Source organism: Manis javanica, chromosome 5 (assembly GCF_040802235.1).
Source record: "Manis javanica isolate MJ-LG chromosome 5, MJ_LKY, whole genome shotgun sequence".
Classification (NCBI taxonomy): Eukaryota; Metazoa; Chordata; class Mammalia; order Pholidota; family Manidae; genus Manis; species Manis javanica.
This window is the reverse complement of record NC_133160.1, coordinates 101,343,649-101,362,960: the sequence shown is the minus strand read 5'-3', so window position 1 is coordinate 101,362,960 and position 19,312 is coordinate 101,343,649. Positions and strand designations below refer to the sequence as shown.

Genomic DNA, 19,312 nt, shown 5'->3' with positions numbered 1-19,312 from the left:
GAAAGTTGTCTATCCAATTTTTTAGCTATAGATTTTCATAGTATTCTCTCATAATTCTTTATATTTCTGTGGTGTCTGTTGTGATTTTTCATTTCTCATTTCTGATTCTGTTTATGTGTGTAGATTCCCTTTTTTTCTTGATATGTCTGGCTAGGGGGTTATCTATTTTGTTTATTTTCTCGACGAACCAGCTCCTGGTTTCATTGATTCTTTCTCTTGTTTTCTTCTTCTCAATTTTATTTATTTCTATTCTGATCTTCATTATGTCCCTCCTTCTACTGACTTTAGGCCTCATTTGTTCTTCTTTTTCTAGTTGGATTAATTGTGAGTGTTGACTGTTCATTTGGGATTGTTTTTCTTTCTTGAGGTAAAACTGTATTGCTATATATTTTCCTCTTAGAACTGCTTTCACTGCATCCCACTGATTTTGGGGTGTTGAGTTGTTTTCATTTGTCTCCATATATTGCTTGATTTCTGTTTTTATTTGATCATTGACCCATGGATTATTTAGGAGCATGTTGTTAAGCCTCCATGTGTTTGTGGGCTTTTTTTTGTTCTTTGCATAATTTATTTCTAGTTTCATACCTTTGTGGTATGAGAAGCTGCTTGGCACAATTTCAATCCTTCTGAATTTACTGAGGCTCTTTCTGTGGCCTTGTATGTGATCTATTCTGGAAAATGCACTTAAGAAGAATGTGTATCCTGCCCATTTTTGTTTTAGTGTTCTGTAGATGTCTGTTAGGTCCATTTGTTCTAATATGTTGTTCAGTGCCTCTGTCTTATTACGTATCTTCTGTCTGGTTGATATGTCCTTTGGAGTGAGTGGTGTGTTGGTCTCCTAAAATGAATGCATTGCATTCTATTTCCCCCTTTAATTCTGTTAGTATTTGTTTCACATATGTAGGTGCTCCTGTGTTGTGTGCACAGATATTTATAATGTTTATATCCTCTTGTAGAACAGACCCCTTTATCATTATGTAATGTCCTTCTTTATCTTTTGTTACTTTCTTTGTTTTGAAGTCTATTTTGTCTAAGTACTGCAACTCCTGGTTTCTTCTCCCTATTATTTGCATGAAATATTTTTTCCATCCCTTCACTTTTAGTCTGTGTATGTCTTTGGGTTTGAAGTGAGTCTCCTGTAGGCAGCATATAGATGGGTCTTATTTTTTTATCCATTATGTAACTCTCTATCTTTTGATTGCTGTGGTCAGTCCATTTACAGTTAGGGTGATTATTGATAGATATGTACTTATTGTCATTGCAGGCTTTATATTTGTGGCTTCCAAAGTTTCAAGAGTAGCTTCTTTACTATCTAACAGCCTGACTTAAGTTGCTTAGTACACTATTTCAAACACAATATAATGGTTCTTTTTTTCCTCTCCCTTCTTTTTCTTCCTCCTCCACTCTTTATATATTGGGTATCATATTCTGTACTCTTTCTGTATCTCTTGACTGACTTTGGCAATGGTGGATTTAATTTTGCATTTGGTTAGTATTTAGTTGTTCTACTTCCTTTGCTGTGGTTTTATTTTCTCTGGTGACAGTATTTAGCCTTAGGCATACTTACATCTATAGTAGTCCCTCTAAAATACACTATAGAGATGTTTTGTGGAAGGTAAATTCCCTCAACTTCTGCTTATTTGGAAATTGTTTAATCCCTCCTTCAAATTTAAATGATAATTTTGCCAGGTAGAGTATTCTTGGTTAAAGGTCCTTCTGTTTCATTGCAGTAAATATATCATGTCACTCCCTTCTGGCCTGTAAGGTTTTTGTTGAGAAATCTGATGAAAGCCTGATGGGTTTTCCTTTGTATGTGATCTTTTTCTCTCTCTGGCTGCTTTTAATACTCTGTCCTTGTCTTTGATCTTTGCCATTTTAATCATTATGTATCTTGGTGTTGTCTTCCTTGTGTCCCCTGTGTTGGGAGATCTGTGCACATCCATGGCCTGACAGACTATTTCCTTCCCCAGATTGGGGAAGCTTGCAGCAATTATTTCCTCAAAGGTTCTTTCTCTCCCTTTTTCTCTCTCTCCTTCTTCTGTAAGTACTTCTATAATGTGAATATTGTTCCATTTGAATTGGTCACACTGTTCTCAATATTCTTTCATTCCTAGAGATCCTTTTTTCTCTCTGTGCCTCAGCTTCTTTGTATTCTTATTCTCTAACTTCTATTCATTTACCATCTCCTCTACCTCATCTAATCTGCTTTCAAATCCCTCCATTGTATGTTTCATTTCAAATATGGAATTTCTTAATGATTGAATCTCCTCTTAAATTTGTTCCTGAGTTCTTGAATATTTTTCTGTACCTCCATGAGCATGTTCATGACTTTATTTTGAAATCTTTATCAAGAAGATTGGTGATTTCAGTTTCACTTAGCCCTCTTACTGACAACTTTTCCTGTAGTTTTGTTTGGCCAAAATTCTTTTGTTCTTTCATTTTTTTTAGTGATTCCTATGGAATAGTAACTTCATGTAGGCAGCGCCCTCTAGTGCTCAGAAACTCTACTCTATGAATCAATGGTGGTGGTCGCAGGTGATTGGAACCAGAGCCTGATGGGAGGAAAGATCTCTTTCCTGCCTCTGCTGCCAGGTCTAGAGGGCCCAGCACACAGGGAGGAGCCTTTGTGCTACGCCCCTGTAGCTGCCGTAGGTGGGGCCACTGTCTGCTTGGCCTGGAGTGATGGTGGGGGCAGCAGGTGTATGGGACCAGTGCCTGCCAGGAGGAATGAGCAGCATGCTCTTTATCGCAGTGGCGGGCCTTGGGGCTCCATTGTCAGCCAGGGGGATGGAGGGTCTGAAGCTCCTCAGAGTTCCCAACCTGCTGGGCTGAGTTGCCGAGATGATTTTTGTCCACCTGCCCTTTCTCCTAAGCAGCGAGCTCTGGATAATCTTTGCCCCTTTGGCGACCCTCTTACTGTTGCAAAGTCTTTCAATGAGTCTGCCTTACTTTTGTCTCAGGGGCACCAGTTGTGAGTACCTGTTCTCCCCAAGTGGCTGGAATCTCAGTCTTGTCACAGTATTCCACCTGTTTTTGCTTTCCAACCCTACTAATCTCCAGAGCACCATGTAATGTGGGTTCTTGCTCCTGCAGTAGATCTCCAGGGCAGGGTAATTAGCAGTGCTGGGCTTCAACTCTCTCCCCACTCTGTTTCTGTTCCTCCTGCCTGTGGGCTGGGGTCAGATAGGGCTTGGGTTCTATCAGATCACAGCTTTGTTACTTTACCCTTTTCTGTGAGGTCTTCGCTTTTCCCCAGACACAGGCTCTGTTCTGTAGCCTTCAGTTTGCTTTTTCAGGATTAGTTGTATTTGCTTTTTTTGTGTTTTATATGGTTTTGGGAGAAGGTTTATGCCTCACTTCTCAAGCTGCCATCTTTTTTCCTTCTGGCATTCCGTTTTTGAAGGGTATTTTACTGATGTTCTGTAAGACCTTCCCCCTGCTCCTACCCTCTCCTTATCTGGTTCCTTAGGTCTGCATACTCTTACATAAAGTGAAAATAGCAATTGCTCAATTAAGGTGAACAACATAAGCAATGAAACAGAATCATATATGCTTAAAAGCAATGTATAACATATACTAGTGTAGGTGTTTTAATTTTCTTATTTATTTAAAAGCTGAATTACATAAGTAGTTACTTAGTTCACAGTTATTCAAATTTTTTTAGGGAAGAATGTACTGGCAATAATGGTATTATGGTTGATTATTCAGACTTTCTTTCATGTTTGGTATCTGAATACATTTTGGTTGCTCCTACACTGCGACCAAAATGATGTTGCTTTAATTCCAGATGGCATCTCAGTACCTGTGGACCAAACCAACAAGTAAATTTTGAGACCCAGAACATCTTCAAATACATGAAAGGTTTGTATCCCTATACTTTATAAATGTATTTTAGGTTCTCATATGATTGTTTTAGTTCCTCAGATTTATAAAAATAGAGACCAAAGGTGGGATTAAGTCAGGACTAAATATTTTCTTTGCAGCACTTTTCACTAGTTATGCATTTAACAATTATTTTTGAGCCCCTACTCCTAGGTGCTGGAGACACTGCAGTGAAAAAGAGACAAAATCTGGAGCTGAAATTCCAGTAGGGCAGAAAGATGACACACAAATACATTATTATGTAACATAATGTCAGATAAGGATGAGCACCAATTAAGAAACTAGAGAATTACAGGTAATGGTATGCTGGAGCCAGCAGGTACCAGCTGGTGAGAGCTGATAATTACATTTTCAAAAATGTTGAGAGTTTATTATTAAAGTGTTAGTAGCTTGAAATCAGCTACTGTGGGAATATTTACAGAAATTGGCAAATGCTGCAAACGAAGATTCTGGCTCTTTTATCTTAAGAGAGCTGATTGTTAAACATAACCAGCACACCGCTGGGTACAGGGGAAGGCACAGGGCTTTGATTTAAATAGGACAGTACATGAAGGCTGCTCAACGGGTGGGAGACTCAGATTTCTGGTGGGTATCTGGTGGAAATACTTCCAGTAGCAACTGTGCCTTCAGGAGGTTCATTACGCCGTGAACACAGACGTCGCAGAAATATTTTCACACAGTGACAGAGAAGAGAGAGAAAGAGGAACAGAAGACTGACTCTGAAAAGTCATATTCATATGGAACTCTGATGAATGACAGCAGCTGCCAGGTAGAGAAGAAGCATTCACTATATGATTTGGGACCTGTGCACTAAGGTTTCAGTTTGCCAAGATTCAAGTGGAAGTGAGAAGAGACTGCTGAATGGGGCTATGGTCAGGTAATGGAGATCTTTTTGATCCTGATGAAGTTTGGAATTTACCCAAAGGGCAATGGGAAGCCTTGAAAGATTTTCAGCAGAAGTATGACATATTCAGATATATGTTTAAAATATCATCCTGACTATGAGAAAAACGGAAGCCAAACAGTCTTAGACCTTCTGCTGTTTCCCTAAGGCTCTTTGTTGTAGCTGACCAGATGTTTTTGTATCCTTGTGTTGTACAGAGTTGTGTACTATGGAGAAGTAACTTACTTTTCTTTCTCAATAGGAATGGTAAAAAGGGCAAAGTGGAGAATATTCTAGTCACTGGTATAATATGTTATTGAACTTTTTTTATTTTGCTTTCCTCAAGGAAAGACTGTTTTTAAGTGTTTTGAGTACATCTTCAACACCTCTGTAAAGATAGTTTATGAGGACTTTGAGAGAATTTTATGATGTCTGTGACAAAAACATATTTAAACACTTGCAGCCTAAAGAAATAATGACAGAAATAGCTGAAAATACCAATTATACCTGGGAACAATTTGAAGAGGTAGGTTATGACTATAGTGCTCCCAGTTCTTCCAAAAAACTTCTATGTATTCCCCGTAAAAGCCATTTTTCTCCTTTTTTCTCAGGAATTCAAAAGTGGTGAAGGATACCACAAATCACATCTTCATATACTGATGTTTTGGAAAGCTTTCCACAAATTAACCTTGAAGGAAAAGAAAAAATTCCTGAGTATTACTAATAGATCCGTGATTATGTATCTTTTTAAAAGATAAATCTCTTATTTGAGATGAAATCATTATTAATAGGTTGTACATGTTAACAGCAAAGCAAGCGTTTAAAGCCACTTTCCTGCCTTCTAGACCAGAGTTCATTCTCTTACATAAACCTGTTTTCCTTTATTAAAAAAGTGGTAATAATATAGTGCTACTTTAACTATCTTCTCTACATTGACTCTAATCCTGCCTCCAATTTTAGTTTGTGTCCTTTTTCCATTCTAGTTGGCTCCCAATTAAGCCTTTTATCTCACATTCCTATCTTTATTTAATTATCTAAGTTCTACAGAATTAGGGTAATGTCAACTGTCTTGAATACTGTTATAAAATTGATAATAACAGCAATGACCACTGATGATAACAGCATTTACTGTGTGCTTACCTTATGCCAGGCATTGCACTGATCACTTCACATCTATTACCCTCCCCCCCACCCGCCCTTTTATCTTCATAGCAGCCTTATAAGGTAGGTACTTATTTTTCCTCATTTCAGATCTGAGGTAAAAGAGGCTTGAGGCATTTAGTAGCTTGCCTATGCTCAGACATCTGGTGAGTATCAGAACCAGAATTTGAACCCATCAGGCCAATCCAAAGCCCAGGCTCTGAACCACTAAGCTCTTGTGACCTCGTAGAACTTCTCTTGGTGGGAACCCTGAAAATTTCTAGGAGAGATTTAATGATTTTCTCACCTCCTCAGTCGTTTTCAGTTCTTCCTGAAATACACATCTTTTCTTCTTGCTATTTTTGCTGCTACTGAGGATGGTGAAGGACAATTTCAACTTCTGCACAAATGCAACCTCCTTCTCCCCAAGCACAAACTTTCCAATCTTCTTTCTTAATGGAAAACGCTTGCTTCTGCTCAGTGGGTCTGTCATCTTACCTCTTCCCATCTCTGGCCTTCTCTGGGGCTTTCTTCCCGTGTCTTCAAAGCTCACCCAAATCTTCTCCTTGAGAACTAACTAGCCAGATGTGACCTCTGAGGAGCCCCGGCTATCCCAGCCTGGTGCTTTCTCCCTGCCCTGAGTCTCAGGGCTCTGTGGGCTCTCACCTCATACTTTCTGTTGCACCACATTAAACTTCCTTGTAACTTGCTATTATCTTTTCATGTATGTAATTTCTCCTCAGTTATATCATGAACTCACTGGAGACGAAGACCAAATGTTATGTTTTCTATGTTCCATATGGTCCATATAGTTTTCTCTGCATAAGAATACTCAATACTATTTGTTAAATGAAGTGACTAATTTCTTCCTTTTCATTTTAAGTTTTGATCTTTCTGCAACCTATCTTAGCCAAAGTTTATTCCTTTGTAGTTTTTCTTAGATGAAATGGCAGGCTGCATATAAGAGGATTACAGGAAATGGAAATCCTGCTTCACTGTCCTGAAACTTTCAGTGAAAGAGATAACCTGAGATTATTGATACGTCATACTATTCTGGACCTCCCTAAATATTCTATAATGGAAAGAGTGGAGAAAGCACTTCAAATAGTCATCAATAGCAACAGAGGATTTGTCTTACCCAGGGTCACAGAGTAACAGTGACTCTAAGAGTCTCGATGAGGTCTCAGATTCTCAGGTCCTCTCATCCTGCAATTCTTCTGTTCTTCCTTTGGGCAAATGAGTACAAAGTGTTGTTGGACTTTAATCAACTAGTGGACAAATGTTGGGATAAACAAAGTGATGAATCAAGGACAATATTTTTAATGAATCAATATTTCCTGATCCCTAAACTTACTATTGAAGGGCCATCACCAGTAAGATGGCAAACTTCCGGCTTCTCTTTGGGGTCCTCGGTTCCTGCCAGCGCCATCTGAAGCCCAATCACCTCTCGCCCCCCTCCCAATTCCAGCACCTAGCCAACAGCCACCAGCCCTGTAGAAGTAACACCACAATCACCCCATGCCCCTTCCTATATAACCCAGCACCTTTCCCTAATAAAGCGGAATTCTCCGGTGAATTGCTGCTGTGTGTCGCTCCTTTCCTTTCATTGGTGCCGAAACCCGGGAGACGGGACACCCAACTGGGCCCGGTCTTCCCCCGACACCAGCAGCAGCTTGCCCTCATCCTCTTTTTCCGGCGCTGGCTCATCACACTCACCACTCCTCTCTGGCCTTTAGGTAAGTTTTCCCCCTGAGTGGGCCACTCTTCCCCGAGCTATTGCAGTCCATTGACCGTGATCTCCCGGCAAGGCCCTGACATTCGGGGACGAGGAGGGAACTCTCCCCACCTCAGGCCTTCATGGCTGCGGCGGACCCTCAGGCCCCTCCTCTAACAGCCATAAATCCCCGCCTCAGGCCTTCACGGCTGTGGCGGACCCTCAGGCCCCTCCTCCAACAGCCATAAATCCCCACCTCAGGCCTTCACGGCTGCGGCAGACCCTCAGGCCCCCCTCCAACAGCCATAAACGAGGTGACTCCTTTGCAGATGAGAACGCTCCCTTTTTCCCCCCCCTCGTCCTTCTGTTCTGTCCACCGAAATCTGTTCTGGCTGCTGAAAATTCCTAGTACTAGGTTCCTCGTGACTCTGGCACTCTGCCTTCTTAGGGAAGTCTGGGTGACGACCCACACTTCCTAAGAAATTCCGACTCATATACGAATTTCCGCAGACCACCAAGGATCATCGGGGATGCCCTTTGTCTCCTTGTGGTCTGCTTCCAGTCTGAGGATCTCCGTTCGTCTTCCCCTGTTTGTCTCCTTCTCTGTCCTTTAGCCATGGGAGCCTCCTCATCCCTCCCTGAAAGTTCACCTCTTGAATGCCTGCTTAAGCATCTGGCTACCCTCTCCCTGACGCCTGATATAAAACCAAAACTTCTCCGTAAATATTGCTCCCAAGATTGGCCGACATACCCCTTAGACATAACAACCAATGGCCTGCAGGGGGAACTCTTGATCCTAACATCACTTGCAATCTCTTCAACTACTGCCAGCGCCTGAAAAAATGGAAGGAGATTCCCTATATCGAAGCTTTCCGCCTCCTCCTACCCCCACCCCCTCCCAAGTGCTCCTAGCCTGCAAGCCGCCACCCCCGCAGAAGCCTCCCATTCACTCCCTTCCCCTTCTCCTACAACAGCCCTTCTCCCTTCCTCCCCCACCATCTCCTCCCCCATCTCACCTCCTCCGCCTTCGTCCCCCGTAGATTAAGCCTGAGACTTTCAGTACCCCCCTTTAACTAGGTCCCGGGGGCCTCCTCCATCTTTGCCCTCATCACCTGTTTCTCCCCTGTTAGGGACCGCCTTTGTCTTCTCACATGTTTGTAGGGAGAATGGGAAAGCACCTTCCCCCATGTCTGAATGCAGCATGGGAAAGCACAAGCTAGAGAACAACCGGTGCAGTCCTTGGAAGTTATCTGTCCACAAAAACATATCTTGTCCTTGAAGACAAGCCAAGACGCCTCACTCTGAAAATAGGGAGACCTTGAAGATGTGTAGAAACACCGCCCCTGCTTCTAGCTCTGCCCTTCCCCCACTTGCCAATGTGGCAGGAATGGAGAACAAAGAACATTCTGTTTACGCATTCCATAAGCAATTAACTGGAGCCCTGGTGTAGCTCAGTTAGTAGAGCATGGGACTCTTAAACTCAGAGTCATGAGTTCAAGCCCAACTAGAGCAGCAGAGGCAAGCAGCTGGGCTGCTGGCTGGCGACATGTAGGTCCAATTCTATCTTTATTTTCTTTGCCCCCCTTCCACACTTCAGGACCTGCTCGACTAGGTGCAGCTAGACGGCGTCACTCCCCCACAGACTGAGCCAGAACCCTTCAGTCCCCCTCAGACTCGGTCCTGAGGGCCTCCCAAAATTATCGCCCTCCCCTCCAGGACGTAGCTTAGACAGACTCACTCAAGCTCTATTACAGTATACCAGCCTTGACCCAGAAACTCCTGACGGAAGACATGTCCTTATGACATACTTCCTAGCTCAAAGCTACCCCGACATTAAAGCTAAACTCAAAAAGTTAGAACAGAGCCCCGCTACCCCCACAGACTGAGATCCTAACAGTAGCCTTTAAAGTCTTCCATAACTGGGAGGAGGAGAAAGAGTGCCGTAAACAAAAGGCTGATCAGGCCAATTTCCAAATGTTGGCCCAGCTGATAAAACCACAACCTGGGCACCCCTCTACAAACAAGTCCCCCTCCCCAGGAGCTTGTTTCAAGTGTGGAAAAGAGGGACATTGGTCAAGGGCATGCCCCTCCCCCAGATCTCCTACCACCCCATGCCCCAGATGCCACAAAAAGGGCCACTGGTGGTCTGATTGCCCAACCACCCGAAGGGGAGGCTGGACGAACAACCCCCATCCTAAGCCCGCCATAGTGGGACTGGCAGAAGATTGACGGCGCCCAGGAGCTTCTCACCCAATCATTTCGATCACCAAACAGGAGCCCAAGGTTACTTTAATAGTAGTTGGTCGCCCCATCTCCTTCCTCCTAGATACAGGAGCCACCTTCTCGGTCTTGTGGGAATACCGGGGCCCTACCATGCCTGCCATTACTCCTATAGTTGGGGTAGGAGGTAAACAGATTTTCCCATTAACCCCCCACCTTTTATGCACAATCCAAGACAATCCCATACCTTTCTCCCACTCCTTCCTGGTTATGCCCCAGTGTCCCATCCCTTTACTAGGACGGGACATCCTTTCTCTCCTCCACGTTTCCATAACTATATCCACTCCCACAGCCCCCAGTACTCCCTTTCTGATGGCCCTCATAGCTGACGACCCCCCTCTACCCAATGAAAGCTCCGGTTCCACCCTCATACACCCTGTAAATCCCAAAGTTTGGGACATTACAAGCCCCTACGTGGCTCTATGTCCTCCTGCCTCTATCAAATTACGTGACCCCTCTCAGTATATCTGTCAGGCCCAATATCCCCTAACCACTTCAGCCCTCATAAGCCTCCAACCCATCATTAGATCTCTTAAACAAAAATTACCTCAGACCCACTCACTCCCCATTTAATACCCCCATATTAGCTGTTAAAAAAACCAACGGACCTTTCCACCTTGTCCAACACCTTCGCCTCATCAACATGGCCGTTGTCCCTATCCATCCCTTAGTTCCAAATCCATACACCCTTTTATCGCAGATCCCTGCCTCGGCCTCCCACTTCTCAGTCCTAGATCTCAAGGATGCATTTTTCCTATCCCTCTGGACCCCTCCTCCCAAGATTTTTTTCGCCTTCACCTGGACGGACCCATACACAAGACATTCTGAACAACTCACTTGGACAGTTTTGCCACAAAGCTTCTGAGATCGTCCCCATATTTTTAGACAGGTCCTAGCTCAGGACCTCAAACAGTTTCATCATGATCACTCCAAGTCCACCTTATTACAATACATGGACAATCTTCTACTCTACAGTCCCTCGTGGGAACAGTCTCAACTTGACACTGCCTCCCTACTTAACCTTCTAGCTTCCAGAGGTTACCGAGTATCCCCCGTCAAAGCTCAAATCTCTTCCCCTCCTGTCACTTACCTCAGATTCCTTCTATCTCAACAAAGAAAGTCCATTACCTTAGACAGAAAACGGCTCCTCTCTGACCTGCCCGTTCCCAAAACCAAGACAGAAATCCTTTCCTTTCTAGGCCTGGCTAGGTATTTTAGAGCGTGGATCCCTAACTTCTCCCTGTTGGCAAGGCCCCTATACAACCTCAGCAAGGGCCCCCCTGAAGAACCATTATCCTCCTTACCGCGACACTCCTTCATTAAGCTCTGTCAAGCCCTTGTGGAAGCCCCAGCTCTCCATCTTCCTGACTTGTCAAAGCCCTTCTCATTATACATTCATGCGAGGTCCAGTCAAGCTCTAGGAGTCCTAGGCCAATATTATGGCCCATCCTTTGCCCCAGAAGCTTATCTCTCCAAGCAATTAGACCCCACAGTTCGGGGATGGGCCCCCTGCCTAGGAGCATTAGCCGCTAGACAGCTCTTGCAGAAGGAAGCTCATAAACTGACATTTAGGGCACCCCTTACCATTCTGTCCCCACATCACCTAAAAGATCTCTTAACCTACAAAAGTTTACAGACTCTCCCTCCCTCCAGACTCCTGACCTTACTGTCCTCTTTCCTCCAAAATCCCGTTCACCCCCTTTGCCATCAATACCCGAATCATGACTTTTTCCTCCTTTACTGCTCTCTCGCTTTTTTTCCTCATTCCTATTGTCTTCTCCACCACCCCAGCCTCCTTTGTATGGCAATTCAAAGTCAGACAGACTTACACACAGCATCAAACAAAAGTTACTGCCCTCATTGCCACATCAGACTGCCCTCTGAAAAGCTGCTCTGAGCCTTTATACCTCCACTTTCCTCCCTCCACCGAAGTGTTCACTAGCAGCTACCCTTATTCTCCCTACCTCTGCTTCCTCTATGACCAAAAACAAGCTTATTGTAGGCGATGGCCAGACACCTACAGGAGATGTCCCTACTGGTCTTGCGCCATTCACTACATGGGTAACTTCTAGTACCCACAGTATTACTCCTCAAACTGTTTCATGAAATATCCCAACGGCTCATTCTCCTTATCAATCCCAGATCCCTGGGACTCTCGATGGGCTGCCGGAGTCACAGCCTCAGTTTACTATGGGGGGGTCCTCGACCCCCCACAGTGCCCTTCATATCTCTCGAAAGTATGTTCCCGCTCATTCCCAGATCTCTCAAGTTGCATCAGATATCAGACATTCCGAAAAAGTCATTATCCAAACTCTTGACGGCGCCTCTTCATCTTCTTATCCCCGCCCCTCTTCCCATTTCTCCTACTCTTCGTTACAGCTCATTCAGGACACCACCATCTTTCTCAACCATACCCTTAACACAGCCAATTGTTTCTTGTGTGCATCACTACAGCACCCACTGCTGGCCACCATGCCCCTTAATATTTCCAACTACTCCTTCCATGCAGAAAGACAACCCCTCTGCCTCCTGGCAGACATACCCCTATGGGAACCAGAATACACAGATAATCTCACCATCCACCACTGTGTAGGCCCAACTCCACCCCCCTCCAGCGCACTTCACTGCCTCCCAACTCCAGCACACCCTGCATTCTCGTCACCCTAATCCCACAGCTTACACTTTACAGCATGGCGGAATTTCTTGAGCTCCAACCTCCCTTGCCCTCGTGCACAAAAAGAGCTGCTTTCCTTCCCATCATGGTCGGTATCTCTTTGACCACCTCAGCCATTGGGGCAGGGTTTTTGGGAGGAGCCTTGGGTCACTCTCTACTCTCTATGGGCAGTTAGAGATCTCAATGCCAAACTTGAGGGCGCCCTGACATCCACTGCCGATTCCCTAGCCTCTCTCCAAAGACAGGTCACTTCGCTAGCTAAGGTCACCCTTCAAAACCAGTGGGCCTTAGATCTGCTTATAGCCGAGAAGGGCGGCACCTGCGTCTTCCTCCGGGAAGAGTGCTGCTATTACATCAACAAATCCGGCATTGTAGAAACTGACATTACAAAACTCACCGACCTTGCCTCCAGCCTCCACTCTGCTTCCAATTCCAACCCATTCTCTTCAATACTAAGAAACCCCCTCCTTACCTGGGTCTGGCCCATTGCAGGCCCCATAATAATCATTCTTCTCGCCTGTCTCTTCTTACCCTGTATAATAAAGTTCATCAAATCCCAAGTCGGAAAAATCTCTAATCAAGCTTTCAACCAGCTTTTACTCAGGAACTACCAGCTTCTGGCCACAGAAGATCCCTCACCCTCATGTAACCTCCTCACCACACGCTGAGATGGACCCCTCTCCCCTTTGGAAACTGTTCCTGGAAACAATGGCCGCAGACGCCTGGCTCCTGACACCCATATCCTCTTGGCACCATTAGAATCAACAGGTCCTCGACCTATGGTTACAGGGAACCTTCATTGATTTCCAACCTGAAGAAGTCCACATCTACTCGTCTTTACTGTGGGGAGTCCTATCAATCCTTTCCTCCCAATCCTCAAGCCCTCACTCCCTTCTCTGCCCCTGTTCAGCAGGAAGCAGTCAGAGAGAAAGCAACGTCCACAACCCCATAGAGGAGAAACGGGGGAATGAAGGGCCACCACCAGTAAGATGGCAAACTTCCGGCTTCTCTTCGGGGTCCTCGGTTCCCGCTGGCGCCACCCGAAGCCCAATCACCTCTCGCCCCCCCTCCCAATCGCAGCACCTAGCCACCAGCCACCAGCCCCGTATAAGTAACACCACAATCACCCCATGCCCCTTCCTATATAACCCAGCACCTTTCCCTAATAAAGCGGAATTCTCCGGTGAATTGCTGCTGTGTGTCGCTCCTTTCCTTTCAACTATTAGAATGTTTGCTTTTCACTGAATTATTCTTCAACAATAACTATTTTAAAATAAACTGAATACTAAAAGCGAACAGATTTTTAAAAATATTGCATATCTAATAAACACTATAAATATGAAAAATGCTGAAGTTTGAAGACATAAAGACACAAACTAATTCAACATATTTTTGAGGCATGCAGATGTATATTTTATAATCTGGAATATCTCCAGAGTTTTGATTTTAGCCAATTCTTGAATAATTTATTTGAAAAATCTAATTGTTAAGGGACTTATTAACTCACTGAATAATGATTTACAATCAATACTGTGTTCCAAGAATCATTTAAATGCAGAGTCCAACCTGGAACTCCTGGTCTAATTGTACTTGGGGAACATGAAGAACATGAAATATGTCTCAGCATCATGGCTACAGAATGAATTAAAGGAGATATGTAAGTGTTGCTGTGTGTGGCCAATGAATTTTGTAGACCAGCTCTATCACATATTAACTTTTAAACTGTAAGCTATTCTATAAACGCCTGCTGTTATCCCCAACAATAAACAGAAGCCTTGTGTCAGGGGTACTTTGGGAAAGGAAAGACTATGATGGGGTGAGGTCCAGGGGGGGATGCTGATGTGGAAATAGGGCAGGCTTACCTGGGGATAAACAAAACAAATAGAGAAAGCACCAAGGACAGTACACAATAAAAACATAAGACCCCGGCAAATCCTCAGAGTTATTTTGGACAGGTCTCATTTCTACAATAAATGTAATGAAGACCCAGAAGTATTCTATTTGAATTTTAAGGGAAAAGAGGTAAGCTCAACATCTTATTGATCCCTAAGCACCTGACTTTTGGTTGTGACCTTCAGGCCTTTCAACTCCAGCATTACCTTTTCTTATGCAAATGAATGAACTGTAGTAAACATTTAAGGGAGAGAGTACCATTTCTTTACGTACTCATTCAGAAAACAGAGGAAGAGGAAACACTTCCCAATTAATTCTATGATGCCAGCATTACCCTAATACTAAAATCAGACAAAGACATGAAAGAAAGAAAATTATAATTATCTCTCGTAAACAGACATAAAAATTTTTTACAAAATTTTAATGTATCATACATATTCAGTGAAGCAGAAAAATAATAATAATACCTTATGACCAAGTGGGGTTTAATCCAGAAATGCATTTGAAAACCCATTATATTTCACTGTAATAGACAAAGAAAAATCATATAATTACTTCAAAAGAGGCAGAAAAGAAATATTACAAAATTCAATAGCTATTCATGTATGCTAAATACTCTTAGCAGACTAGGATCAGAAGAGAACTTCTTCAAGATAAGAGTCTACATACATCTAACCTCATAATGGCTTAAGACTGAGTGAATGCTTTGCTACTAAATTGGGAACAAAGGAAGGATGACTTTCATTGCTTTTATTCAACATAGTACTAAAGGTAGCAGTCCATACAAGAGGGCAAAGAAAAAAAAGAAAAAACATAATGATTGGAAATGAAGGCATAATACTACCTTATTTATAGACTGCATAGTCATCTATAGCAGATTCTAAGGATCTACAAAACAATCTGAAATTATTAAGTAAATATAGAAAGTTCTCAGGATTCAAGGTCAATACATAAAAACTACTTCTATATACTCACAAGAATCATAAATTGAAAATTTTAGAAGTACCATTTGCAATATCATCAAAAAATAAATACTTAAGAATAAAATTTAAATGTGGTCAATTGTAAACTGAAAACTAGAAAAGTGGTGAAAGAAATTAAAGAAGCTTTAATGCAAAGAGATATGCTCATGGATGGAATAATCAGTATTAATCAGCATGTAGATTCTTCCCAAATTAATCCAATTTAGTGCAATCTCAAAATCCCTACAGTCTATTTTATAGAAATTGATAAACTGATCCTAAAATATATATGGAAATGCAAAGGACCTAAAGTAGCCAAAACAACTTTGAAGAAGGACAATAGTGGAGCATTTGAATAAACTCATTTTGAAACTTAATTAGAATTTACAGTGTGGTACTGGAGCAAAACAGACATGTAGATCAATGGGACACAATTAAAAAGTCCTTGAATAAATTCAATAATATAGAGTCAACAGAGTTTTGACAAAGATGCCAAGGCAATTAAATGGATAAAAGCAAATGGGAACAACTGAAAATCTGTAAGGAAAAAAAATGAACCTGTACCCTTACATCATACCATAAAGAATAACTGATTCTAAATGTAATAAAGACCTAAAACTATAAAACTTCTGGAAGATAACGTATAAGAAAATTTTTATAACCTTGGTTAAGTCAAGCAAGCTTTCTTTTTTATTAAGGTATGATTGATATACACTCTTATGAAGGTTTCACATGAAAAAACAATGTAGTTACTACATTTACCCATATTATCAAGTACCCACCCATACCCCAGTGCAGTCACTGTCCATCAGTGTAGAAAGATGTCAGAGATCCACTATGTCCCTCCTCTGTGATACACTGTTCTCCCTGTGATCCCCCACACCATGTGTACTAAACATAATACCCCTCAGTCCCCTTCTCCCTCCCTCCCCACCCGCCCTCCCACACCCCTCCCCTTTGGTAACCACTAGTTCATTCTTGGAATCTCTTGAGTCTGCTGCCATTTTGTTCCTTCAGTTTTGCTTTGTTCTTATACTCCACAAATGAGGGAAATCATTTGGCACTTGTCTTTCTCCGCCTGGTTTATTTCACTGAGCATAATGTCCTCAAGCTCCATCCATGTTGTTGCAAATGGTAGGATTTGTTTCTTTCTTATGGCTGAATAGTATGCCATTGTGTATATGTACCACATCTTCTTTATCCATTCATCTACAGATGGACATATAGGTTGCTTCCATATCTTGGCTATTGTAAAAAGTGCTGCGATGAACATAGGGGTGCATATGTCTTTTTGAATCTGAGAAGTTGATTCTTTGGGTATATTCTAAGAAGTGGGATTCTGGGGTCAAATGGTATTTCTATTTTTAGTTTTTTAGTTTCTTGAGGAACCTCCATATTGCTTTCCACAATGGTTGAACTAGCTTACATTCCCCCCAGCAGTGTAGGAGGGTTCCCCTTTCTCCACATCCTCGCCAACATTTTTTGTTCTTAGTCTTTTTGATGCTGGCCATCCTTACTGGTGTGAGGTGATATCTCATTGTAGTTTTAATTTGCATTTCCCTGATGGTTAGTCTTGCATCTTTAGATTAGAAAGATGTGGAACATCTTTTCATGTGTCTGTTGGCCACCTGAATCTCTTCTTTGAAGAACCATCTCTTCAGATCCTCTGCCCATTTGTTAATTGGGTTATTTGCTTTTTGGGTGTTGAGGTGTGTAAGTTCTTTATATATTTTGGATGTTAACCCTTTGTTGGATATGTCATTTACAAATATATTCTCCCATACTGTAGGATGCCTTTTTGTTCTGTTGATGATGTCCTTCGCTGTACAAAAACTTTTTAGTTTGATGTAGTCCCATGAGTTCATTTCTGTTTTTGTTTCTCTTTCTTGAGGAGATGGGTTCAGGAAGAAGTTGCTCATGCTTATATTCAGGAGATGTTTGCCTATGTTGTCTTCTAAGAGTTTTATGGTTTCATGACTTACATTCAAGTCTTTAATCCATTTCGAGTTTACTTTTGTGTATGGGGTTAAACAATAATCTAGTTTCATTCTCTTGCATGTAGCTGTTCAGTTTTGCCAACACCAGCTGTTGAAGAGGCTGTCATTTCCCTATTATATGTCCATGGCTCCTTTATCATATATAATTCAAGCAAGTTTTTTTTTAAGACAAAGGCATAAACTACATAAAAGAAAAAAGATAAATCCCATCAAAATTAAAAACAGCTCTTCAAAAGATGTATGTAATAACATAAAAAGGCAAGCCACAGACTGGTAGAAAACATTCAAAAAATCTAATAAAGGACTTGATATATAACACAAAGAACTCTACTATATGTAAAGAGCTTTTGAATAAATCAAATGAATAAATGGGCAAAAGATGTAAACAGACCCTTCACCAGAGAGAGATTAGCACTAATAAGCACATGAAAAGATGCTCAACATCATTAATCCTTAGGGAAAATGAAATTAAAACCGCAATATTAAGACATCACCATAGACCACTGTAATTACTACAGTTAAAAAAGAGTAACAATACCAAATGTTAGAAAACATACAGAGCAACTGGAACTCCCATAAATTGCCGAAGAGAATGCAAAATGGTATATGTGTTTTGGGAAAGTCTGGCAGTTTCTTATGAAAGTCCTGTAGTTATCGTATGATGCAACAATTCCATTTTTAGGTATTTAGCCAAAAGAGAACATTGATCTTGTCAAAGGCTTGCTCAGTCATTGCTTCTCTATTCACTGTAGCTAAAACTGAAAAGGACTCAAAAATCAACAACTGGTGAATGAATAAACAGATGGTATTATATCCATATAGTGGAATACTACTCAATAATGAAAAGGGAACTACTGATGAAACAATAGGATTAATCTCAAAAGCATTATGCTAAGCGAATAAAGGCAAAGACAAAAGACTGTGTAGGTTTGTGCAATTGTAAGAAATTCTAGAAAAGTCAAAAACCTATTGACGGATCACTGTGCCGGCACCGTGTAAATAGTTTCTCTTTTCAGTTTCTTCGCAATCCGATGGCAGCGCCTGTAACAGAAATGCTTACCAAACTTCCCTTACAACGGTAGTTTCTGTACAAGTTCGCATGTGACAAGGCTCCTCTTTGTGGAATTTCGGTTATTCTTCGAAAGCCATGTGGTCCAGGAGTTGAGGTGACTGCTGCCCGTTCCGGGAACACCTTCTCAGCTCCGCTCCCCAACCCATCACCCACCAGCACTCCGTTTATTTGGGCCGCCTTCTAGGCCATTCTCGCGTCGTTCGTTTCCCTTTCTCTTTCCATTTCGATTCTGCCCCCTTAAAAATAAAATCAGTTTCGTTTCCGACTTGACCTGCAGGCTCCGCCCCCAAACAGCGCTCGCGAGCCAGACATCTGAGCAGCCGCGGTTGAGCAGAGCTTGCGGGTAGCCGAGGCAGCTGTGCGGTTGCCTGTCTCCCGCTCGGCACCGCGACGCCCCGGGCGGTGGACGTCCTCAGGCCTCAGAGCTTCCCGTCTTTCCTTTTGCCTGGCGGGTGATTGGACTCCGTCTCCACCGAAGGTCCGGAGAGCAGAGGCGCACCGTGGAGCCCGCGAAAGCGACGACGGAGCCGAGGCCACAGAGGATGTCGCGGAGCGGCGCGCGCTCGGCTCCCGGTGTGGCCGCCGCGGCCTGGTCCGTCGCGTCTCGCGCGGCGGAGCCGCAGGGCGCGCAGCTCTGGCTCTTCCCCTGCGCCGCGGGCCTCCGCATGGCGCTGTCCCAAAGGACAGAGGCGACTCGCCAGATGTGCTGCGCGCGCGAACGTCTGGTGGTGCTGGAGCGCGGCGGGGCCGGCGTCGAGGTCCACGACCTGTGGGCGGCGAGCGACAGCGCCAGGAAGCCGAGTGAGTGGGGCCCG

At 43.1% G+C, this 19,312-nt stretch overlaps 1 protein-coding gene and 2 long non-coding RNA genes across 16 annotated transcripts in view; 2 read left to right on the top strand and 1 right to left on the bottom strand.

Annotated features, from left to right (window-relative positions):
* LOC118972932 (uncharacterized) overlaps window positions 1-13,892 on the top strand; it is a 59,351-nt gene extending 45,459 nt beyond the window's left edge. The window contains exons 5-6 of one of the 3 annotated variants that reach the window (XR_005062082.2): window positions 3,788-3,861; window positions 13,484-13,892. This is a non-coding gene — a long non-coding RNA (uncharacterized lncRNA). The remainder of the gene's footprint in view (window positions 1-3,787; window positions 3,862-13,483) is intronic. The other 2 variants (XR_012131668.1, XR_005062081.2) reach the window with 2 other exon arrangements.
* LOC118972931 (uncharacterized) lies at window positions 3,594-18,620 on the bottom strand. Of its 2 annotated transcripts, XR_012131667.1 has the most exons (6): window positions 18,486-18,620; window positions 14,934-14,989; window positions 7,044-7,173; window positions 6,213-6,276; window positions 5,273-5,453; window positions 3,594-3,802 (listed from the first exon to the last, which is right to left on the bottom strand). It is a non-coding gene; the product is annotated as an uncharacterized lncRNA (long non-coding RNA). The 2 variants fall into 2 exon arrangements; XR_005062080.2 differs by lacking the exon at window positions 6,213-6,276.
* HERC5 (HECT and RLD domain containing E3 ubiquitin protein ligase 5) overlaps window positions 17,487-19,312 on the top strand; it is a 65,258-nt gene continuing 63,432 nt past the window's right edge. For all 11 annotated transcript variants that reach the window (XR_012131664.1, XR_012131663.1, XR_012131665.1 and 8 more), the window contains exon 1: window positions 17,487-19,298. Coding sequence is in view for 8 of the 11 variants with exons in the window: in XM_073237313.1 (XP_073093414.1) it covers window positions 19,040-19,298 (259 nt within the window). In the remaining 3 variants the exon portion in view is untranslated. The remainder of the gene's footprint in view (window positions 19,299-19,312) is intronic.